The sequence below is a fragment of the Nanorana parkeri genome, unplaced genomic scaffold, assembly GCF_000935625.1.
Source record: "Nanorana parkeri isolate BGI_ZX_2015 unplaced genomic scaffold, ASM93562v1 scaffold2801, whole genome shotgun sequence".
Lineage (NCBI taxonomy): Eukaryota > Metazoa > Chordata > Amphibia > Anura > Dicroglossidae > Nanorana > Nanorana parkeri.
This window is the reverse complement of record NW_017309069.1, coordinates 36,243-45,831: the sequence shown is the minus strand read 5'-3', so window position 1 is coordinate 45,831 and position 9,589 is coordinate 36,243. Positions and strand designations below refer to the sequence as shown.

General features: G+C 49.3%; 1 protein-coding gene across 1 annotated transcript in view; it reads right to left on the bottom strand.

Annotated features, from left to right (window-relative positions):
- Positions 1-9,589, bottom strand: part of PRDM10 (PR/SET domain 10) — a 55,115-nt gene that overhangs the window by 32,592 nt on the left and 12,934 nt on the right. Inside the window, exons 3-5 of the mRNA XM_018574194.1 lie at positions 8,175-8,339; positions 5,397-5,456; positions 2,065-2,172 (exon numbers count right to left, since the gene is read on the bottom strand). Coding sequence (XP_018429696.1) covers positions 2,065-2,172; positions 5,397-5,456; positions 8,175-8,339 — 333 coding nt within the window. The remainder of the gene's footprint in view (positions 1-2,064; positions 2,173-5,396; positions 5,457-8,174; positions 8,340-9,589) is intronic.

Sequence of the window (9,589 nt, the reverse complement as noted above, 5' to 3'; positions counted from 1 at the left end):
GGTGACACTAGATAATAGATTTACAGCTTGCCAGTGTTCTATTGAAAGCTCCAACTACCTCACTTCCGGTGCTCAGAAAGAGTGGAGCTCTGTACAGTTGCGGTGCGCATGCACGTATAGCGTTTTTGCAGAATACGCATCGAGTTTGCTACCTGCTGAATATTGTTCAAATGCAGCTGTACAGAAGCTCCGCCAGTCTTTGTGTTTTGCAATCTAACTCCGCCTGGTCGAAATCTCCAACTTGCAAGTACCCGGCAGTGAGGTAGTTGGAGATTTGGACGATTTGGAGCTTATGATAGAAAACCGGCTTCCTTCTGCACCACCTAGGCAAGGGTGACGTCGTCATCCTTCTGGCCAGATCTCGGAGAATGTTTAGTAGCCCAAACCTCATGGAGTAGATGATCCTGCACTGTGCTGCCCTGACCTCAGCAGAGATTTGGGCTATTTATCATTTCTGCGAAGGACGATGATGTCACACTCTGCACTATGGAAGTCAGGAGCGGAAAGTATATTAGGAGGTCAGGTCTTCCCCCCATAGTTCTCCTTAGGGTAACGGGGGGACACAAACTAGCGTCCTCCCATCACCCTAGGCTCAGTATATAGGGAGTTACAGCTCGCGGTATACTGAGACCGCCGCAGCCGGGACATTACTGTCTGGATCCGCCCAGCTGTGTGATTGACAACTGGCTCTGCCTATCTAGAAGCAGAGCCAGCTGTACCCGCCCCCTCCCCCGTCCGTTCCGCCAGTCAGCGCTGGCGGATCGGAGCGGGGAGGGGGGAATCCAGCCCCTCCCCCTGTCACAGCAGAGAGCCGTGACAGGATCGAGAGGTGAGCGAGCGCCGGTATGTGTTCTCTCACCTCCCGATCTACTGAGCCGACCTGTGACAGTCTCATTGTCACAGGTCGGCTAGAACTATGAGGCGAGTGAAAAGTTCTCCTTTAAGGAAGGGGTGGGGGGGCACTAAATAGGTGGACCTTGCCTGAAGTGGAATGTCTACCTTAAGGAGATATATTCGACTTCCTGCAGACAGAATCAGACTCAAGAATTGAAGATTTCCTATGTCATAGGGAACACCTGACAGCGTTAATTGTTCCAAGGTACTTCTACTATTCCCATCGCACCGCTTACTGGAATGGGCCTGAAGATAAAAGGGTGCTGTGGCAACTGAAGACCTAACCGGAATGAAACAGATGAAAATGTTGCCAGCATACCAAAGATCTTTTATCTTGATCCTTAGGCCAAGTTTTTATTGAAAAGATCACATCCTAGTGCAGACAATGTAACCTTTTTGGGGCTGAGCAGGAACCCTTCATCAGGCACGTGCCCTGAAAAATCTACTTTGTGTCAGGAATGAGTCTGAAAGCGCGCAGTGCGCTTCCTCTGGTGCCTACAGTCTCACAGCTGCAGTGTGAGATCACCTAAGGCACTGCAATCTCTGACTGTTAAGTCTCACTAGGTTTGCAGGGAGATTTAGGTCTCGTTCACACCTAGGCGTATTGCATATGCGCGTCTGTCGCGCGACAGCCGCACGTTTTTTTTAACCGCGATTCACGGTAAAAAAAAAATTGCGCCACAAACGCGCATTTCCGAAGGCTACTTGGCTGTATCCGAATGGAAACGCGCAACAAAACGGCCCAAAGTAGTACCTGTACCTTTTCAGGCGTGGGCCGTTTTGTAGCGCGTTAGGGACAGGCGGAAATACGCCGAGGCGGGAACGAGACCATTGAATACAATGGGATTTATATTTTTGAGCGTTTTGTAGAGCGTTCGTCGAGCGTAGAACGCGCTACAAAACGTACAGGTGTGAACGAGGGCTTAGTAATGTCATGGCTGAGCCGCTCACTGCTCTCCACACACACAGTTAGGAATGAGGCATGGTAGGTCATTGGTTTGCTCCCACCCTCCCCCCCTGCCTTTTGGGTGCAGTTTCAGTTCCTTCCTTTATAAAACTATTCAACACTAGGAAAAAAAAAAAGATTCTGGGCAACTAATAGAAAAAAAAAAAATCTGAAATAAATGTAAAACGTCACCTTCTGCTGACCTATACCACGCCTAGGCTTACCTGTGACATAGACTCCAAAGACATGGCTTGGGCAGAGTCGGGGACACTTCTGAGGACTGCCAGGTTAGCGGTATTCATGGTCTGGCCAGCAGGAAGCAACACGGTCACCTGAAACAAAGGCACCAACGTGAGAGATGATCGGTGTCATTGCACAGCCAATACGGTAAAAGGCTATAGCTGAAATACAGCACTCGACCCAAGTCCAACAACTCTATACTAAAAGAGCATCACAGTCAAACAGCATCATAGGAAACCCTCTCCCTTATGATGCTATCCTTTTTAAGACATTGTGAGCTGTAATATTATTAGAGTGTGTATGTCTCTTTAAGCAGCTCTTTGGCTGCATAGACACCGCTACCCTCCTCGTCTCTGTGAAGAAGCACAGATTATTGGGTGAAACACATCAGAGGAGCAGGAGGTCCCCAGACAAGGTTGTCTTTCTTTTCTGGATTCACTGGCAGTCCATGGCATAGGACGAGCCCCTGCCTGGCTTCTGACACCGGGTTTACTAGGCGGATGACCTGGTATTATGGGCTCAGGAGTGGCAAACATATCCCTTTATTGATGCTCTATACTGGGGGGAGGGGTATTTTGGCTCCCACTTTGTATTCCATCGTGCCAAGAGCTTTGCATTTCCCTCAAGGTTTCATACACCAGCCCCAGCGATTTACACTTTGAAATAGCGTTGCAGTTGACAAAGTGAAGAAGCCTTAAAGCCCACGCTAGACTTCAGTTATATTGATCTCACTTCCCTCTCAGTGATCTGAAAGCCCAGGATGCTGCTATACACAATTAGGAGGGACTAAGTGATGAAAAGAAGGGACTATGTGAGCGCCACCATGAATGAAAGCTTCCACTACGGAGTCAAGAGGCAAGCCGTCTTTTGAAGACAACTGCTAGGGCTGAGGCTTCACCCTCAATGGTACTTAGGGCCAAGTATTGATCCAGTCCCAACTGGGGATCAAAGGGTCAGGTCAGGATTTGTCCCATGGAGTATTTCCTCAGAAGGAATTTCGTCGCCTTGCACCACAAGAAGTACACCTTCCGAGTGCAATGGTCAACTTTACAATAAATTCATTTCCCAACTTTGAAAAGCGTAGGGATTACAGAGTCGGATAGGTCCCTATCCCCTAGGACCAGAGTCTCAACAGCCTGGTCATTAAAGCCAGCGAACGAGAAGCATGGTGGTAGACTGGTCCTCGGGACAGTAGATCTGGCCAATCCAGAACAGCCCATGGAGAGTCCATCACAAGTCTGATGATGTTCGAGTATCACATCCACCTGGGCAAGTTGGGTGTGTTGTGCATCACCAGGATGCCCTCCAAATGAGCTAGGAGCTTCAGAGGAGCAAAGGCAGAGAACAGATTGAACTGATCCCATGGAGTTACCACACCGTCCAATGGTAAGGCTACAGGATCCTTGGACCTGGTGAATCTTGAAGCCAGGAAGTTCATGCCTGGCGTTCTCCACCTTGCGACAGAGGTTGCGAAACACCTCCCGATGTAGAGACAATTCCCAAGTCCAGGGATTGTCTGATTGATGCAGGTCAGATGACCTTGAGGTCGAGTGATGCTGGCCCGATGACCTTGAGAGGTCCAACATTGGAGGAATAGCCAAATTGTTTGTAGCTCCTGTATGTTGATTGGAGATAATCTTCCTCCGGCACCCAGGTCCCTTGCACTGAGATGGTGTCTAGGACTCCTCTTCAGCCCATCAAGCTGGTTTTGTCTTCAGAACCTTTACTGGTATTGGAAAGCAGGATTTTTCTGACCCCAGGGTAGGAGTCATAAGCCACCGGGCCAAGCATAGCCTGGTCTTGGGGTTCAGATGCATTGATTTGTCCAAAGAATGAGCCTTCTTGTCTCTAGCAGCCAGCAGGTAGAGTTGCAACAGTCCAGTATGAAACTGGCCATACAAGACTCCCTCAAAAGGAGGCCACCATCAAGACCAGAACAGAAAAGTGGAGGGTTGGACGCCTCCTGGACTATAGAGACTGAACCCGGGAGCAGAGAGCCAGAGGTTTGTTTTCTATGTTCCCTTGCGTTGACCTATGCAGATCAACACAGCTCAATGGGCGTGGTGTAAACAAGCCATACGGCATCGGTTATTACTAAGCATGGACACCTTGTAGCAGTTTCTAGTGACAGGCTCAGTTTTTCATTTGTAGATTCAATCCTTCTGTTGGCAGGAAATGTGAGGGTATAACCCAGAAATTAGTGATGCACCGATATATCGGCCGCCAAAACATACCGGCCGAAAATGGCACTTTTGGTTAAATGCCGAAAGTGCCATTTTCCTGCCGATACAGCGACGCATCCGTGTTTTCTTTCCTCCCCGCTAGGCGCTGCTCTGTGTCCCAGCGGGGAGGAGAGAAAGTGTGACAGTCGGCCGAGCGCTGCGGTAGGAGAGCGCTGTGAGCGGCCGGCGTCTCTCCTCCCACACCGCTCAGCCTCCTATCACAGTCCGGCAGAGCAGTGTGGGGGCAGAGACTGCCGGCGCTGTCACAGGAGGCTGAGCTCCCCTCCTCAAAACCACTCGCTCAGCCTCCTGTGACAGCGTGTTAGAGAGGAGAGCGGGTACAAGGAGCCATTGATCAGTGATCGCTGAGTGTTTGTAGATAATTGAGGACAGAGAATGGTTACTATATCCTCAATTATGAATGAATGGGAAGTGATCTACATCACATCTACATCACTTCCTGTTCATTCATGATTGTGGATATAGTAAACACACTCTGTCCTCATGTTATGAATGAACAGGAACACTCAGTATAAGGATTCATGTTCATTGATAACAGGGGATACAGAAAAAGAGATTGGAGGACTCTGCGCGCGTCTCCGAGGACTCTGAGCGCGTCTCCGAGGACTTTGTGTTCTCAATCTCTTTTTCAATTGTAAAAAAGGGAAATATCAGGACTCTGTTTAGACTCCTAATATTTCCCCAAAGCCCCTAAAAGTAAAGTAAAAAATAAAAATATTTAATAAAAAATTAATAAATAAAAATAAATTTTAAAAAGTTTATAAAAATAAAATATTTTAAAAATGTGAAAAAAATAAAATTAAAAGAACATTTTCGGTTTGACAATTTTTTTTTTTCCGTTTCGGTTTTAAAATGTCCATTTCGGTGCACCTCTAGCAGAAAGGAGACATTGGCTTTCATGGTGTCACTGATTCTATAGGGAGAACTTACACCCCATGATACCGAGTCCTCCAGTGGATGATAAGATAAGTCAGTCAATGGTAAGACATACGCAGGACATGAGATCCGGGTGAGTAATAGGAACATATAAAGAACAACGTCAGATTGCAGCAACGATAATACAGGAATGTTACCTGCTGGGTAGTAGCGTCTTGCTGAACGTAAGCAACCTGCGGCTGGTCTGTGAAGAGAGTCTGCAAAGAAAAAAATGATTTTTATTCACTTTAATTAAGACAGGTAATGATTAAAATTTTCGTGTTCGATTAATAAAAAATTTTTTAACCGATTAATCGATTAATTTCGATTAATTATAACGCACATACAGATCCAACTGCATTGGCCTATACACATACAGCACAGCAATGAGGTCATAAAATGAACTAGGATCACAATCATCCAGCACGGTATTAATCTCACGTGCCCCACTCAATATGGCCGCCGCTTGAGTGGGGCAACTCAGATTAATAACGTGCTGGATTAGTGTGATACTAGTTCATTTTATGACTTCATTGCTGTGCTGTATGTGTATAGGTCATTGCTATGCTGTATGTGTACAGGCCATTGCTGTGCTGTATGTGTATAGGTCATTGCTATGCTGTATGTGTATAGGCCATTGCTGTGCTGTATGTGTATAGGTCATTGCTATGCTGTATGTGTACAGGCCATTGCTGTGCTGTATGTGTATAGGTCATTGCTATGCTGTATGTGTATAGGCCAATGCCTTGGCTGGCGCTCGTGCAGAAAAGTTTCTTGGGCAACTCACCGACCCAAGTGGCTCAGTCGGCTAACAAAGGGAAGGTGGGAGGAGTCCGGTGACGTCACGGACATCGACGTCACCGGACTCCTCCCCCCTTCCCTTTATTAGCCAACAGAGCCACTTGGGGAAGGGGGGAGGAGTACGGTGACGTCGATATCCGTGATGTCACCGGACTCCTCCCCCCTTCCCTTTATTAGCCAACAGAGCCACTTGGGGAAGGGGGGAGGAGTCCGGTGACGTCGATGTCCGTGACGTCCCCGGATCTCCGACGGGACTCCCGGAAGCCGGCAGAGAGGGGAGTGTTTTCATTAGCGATCAAAAAAATCTTTAATCGATCAAAAAGATTAACGATTAATCGAGAAATTAATCGTTAATTTGCACAGCCCTACTTTAATTAAAACTGATATTAGAATTTTTGTGCTACTTTCCCCATGCCGAGCAATTACCTGAGAGCCATCCACAGGGTGAATGTAGACCAGGGTGTGTTCAGAGGCGTCCACTGATGTGAACGACGAGCCATCCGCCGTGTACACCACTTGCTGCGATGAGCGATCCTGGTCATCGCTGTATACAATCTGTGCCACGGCGCCACCATCTGGAACAAAATGCACCTGCAGCCCGCAGCCGAACAAAGATGGAAGAGTCAGTCATTCCTCATAACGAGGATCCGTCCTCATTTAAAGCAGAACTTCAGCCCAAAATAAATGCGAGATATAAATGAACAGCTCATTAAAAGATTAAATAAAACCATCTTTTGCTGCAATTTTCACCTTTCAACCTGAGATTTACCCCCCACAGTACTTTTTTCTGCCACTAGATGTCATCAGTCTGAAGGCCAGCACCAGTCGACCCACTTCTTCGGATCCCAGGTTGTCCTGGTCCTGCCCCCAGCCCATGATTGGAAAGTGAAAAGAGTTATGAGCTCATCTCTGTCACTCTGCTCTTTCTTCCCGTCAACAGCTGTACCCTCCCCCGTCCGTTCCGCCAGTCAGCGCTGGCGGATCGGAGCGGGGAGGCGGGAATCCAGCCCCTCCCCTGTCACGGCAGAGAGCCGTGACAGGATCGAGAGGTGAGTGAACGCCGGTATGTGTTCGCTCACCTCCCGATCTACTGAGCCGACCTGTGACAGTCTCATTGTCACACGTCGCCCCGAACTATGAGGTGAGTGAAAAGCCCCTCCCCCCTCATAGTTCTCCTTTACACGTTTCGTGTCTGAGATATTAAAGCCCGCCTCCGGGTGACATCGTTTCCATAGTAGAAGGGTGAGTAACGTTCACATCCGCCGCGTTCTCATTCCGTGCCGGCTCTCCTCAAACTGCTTTTTCGTTTCCCGGCATAGCATATCTCCCGATGTACATCCAGCCCTCTGATGACACCAGCACTGCAGGTCAGACTGACACCAGGGACAGTATCCGGCCTCCACTAAGGGCCAACATTAGAAATCATGGGGCCCTGTACAGCCCAACTGACAGGGGCCCCAACCCAGCCAAGGTCCTCCACCCAGCACACACTACCATTCATTTCAGCTGAAAAAAGTGCATGAGTAAGTGCACGCTCTACTTTTTTCCAGTGCAACGCATGGTAATGCAGAACCACATGTTGCACTGCATGGCAGCCCATTGTGGCCAGAAGGTGCGTTTAGGTGCCATTGAAATGGCTACGCAACGCACCTGCTGCGCTACAATGCATGGAAGGTGTGCATTAGTCGCAATAAAAACAACAGAAGGGTGTGAACGGGCCCTGAGACCTTGCCGGGCCAGAGGCAAGGACGGGGCCATATCTACGTCACCGGACTCCTCCCCCCTTCCCTTTATTAGCCAACAGAGCCACTTGGGGAAGGGGGGAGGAGTACGGTGACGTCGATATCCGTGATGTCACCGGACTCCTCCCCCCTTCCCTTTGTTAGCCGACTGAGCCACTTGGGGAAGGGGGGAGGAGTCCGGTGACGTCGATGTCCGTGACGTCCCCGGATCTCCGACGGGACTCCCGGAAGCCGGCAGAGAGGGGAGTGTTTTCATTAGCGATCAAAAAAATCTTTAATCGATCAAAAAGATTAACGATTAATCGAGAAATTAATCGTTAATTTGCACAGCCCTACTTTAATTAAAACTGATATTAGAATTTTTGTGCTACTTTCCCCATGCCGAGCAATTACCTGAGAGCCATCCACAGGGTGAATGTAGACCAGGGTGTGTTCAGAGGCGTCCACTGATGTGAACGACGAGCCATCCGCCGTGTACACCACTTGCTGCGATGAGCGATCCTGGTCATCGCTGTATACAATCTGTGCCACGGCGCCACCATCTGGAACAAAATGCACCTGCAGCCCGCAGCCGAACAAAGATGGAAGAGTCAGTCATTCCTCATAACGAGGATCCGTCCTCATTTAAAGCAGAACTTCAGCCCAAAATAAATGCGAGATATAAATGAACAGCTCATTAAAAGATTAAATAAAACCATCTTTTGCTGCAATTTTCACCTTTCAACCTGAGATTTACCCCCCACAGTACTTTTTTCTGCCACTAGATGTCATCAGTCTGAAGGCCAGCACCAGTCGACCCACTTCTTCGGATCCCAGGTTGTCCTGGTCCTGCCCCCAGCCCATGATTGGAAAGTGAAAAGAGTTATGAGCTCATCTCTGTCACTCTGCTCTTTCTTCCCGTCAACAGCTGTACCCTCCCCCGTCCGTTCCGCCAGTCAGCGCTGGCGGATCGGAGCGGGGAGGCGGGAATCCAGCCCCTCCCCTGTCACGGCAGAGAGCCGTGACAGGATCGAGAGGTGAGTGAACGCCGGTATGTGTTCGCTCACCTCCCGATCTACTGAGCCGACCTGTGACAGTCTCATTGTCACACGTCGCCCCGAACTATGAGGTGAGTGAAAAGCCCCTCCCCCCTCATAGTTCTCCTTTACACGTTTCGTGTCTGAGATATTAAAGCCCGCCTCCGGGTGACATCGTTTCCATAGTAGAAGGGTGAGTAACGTTCACATCCGCCGCGTTCTCATTCCGTGCCGGCTCTCCTCAAACTGCTTTTTCGTTTCCCGGCATAGCATATCTCCCGATGTACATCCAGCCCTCTGATGACACCAGCACTGCAGGTCAGACTGACACCAGGGACAGTATCCGGCCTCCACTAAGGGCCAACATTAGAAATCATGGGGCCCTGTACAGCCCAACTGACAGGGGCCCCAACCCAGCCAAGGTCCTCCACCCAGCACACACTACCATTCATTTCAGCTGAAAAAAGTGCATGAGTAAGTGCACGCTCTACTTTTTTCCAGTGCAACGCATGGTAATGCAGAACCACATGTTGCACTGCATGGCAGCCCATTGTGGCCAGAAGGTGCGTTTAGGTGCCATTGAAATGGCTACGCAACGCACCTGCTGCGCTACAATGCATGGAAGGTGTGCATTAGTCGCAATAAAAACAACAGAAGGGTGTGAACGGGCCCTGAGACCTTGCCGGGCCAGAGGCAAGGACGGGGCCAGCAGACATCCGATGGGCAGCGCCCCCACCTAATCAGAGTTTGCGGCTCCCTCCTTCTGCCTGCAGATGTTGCCGGCTGCCACAT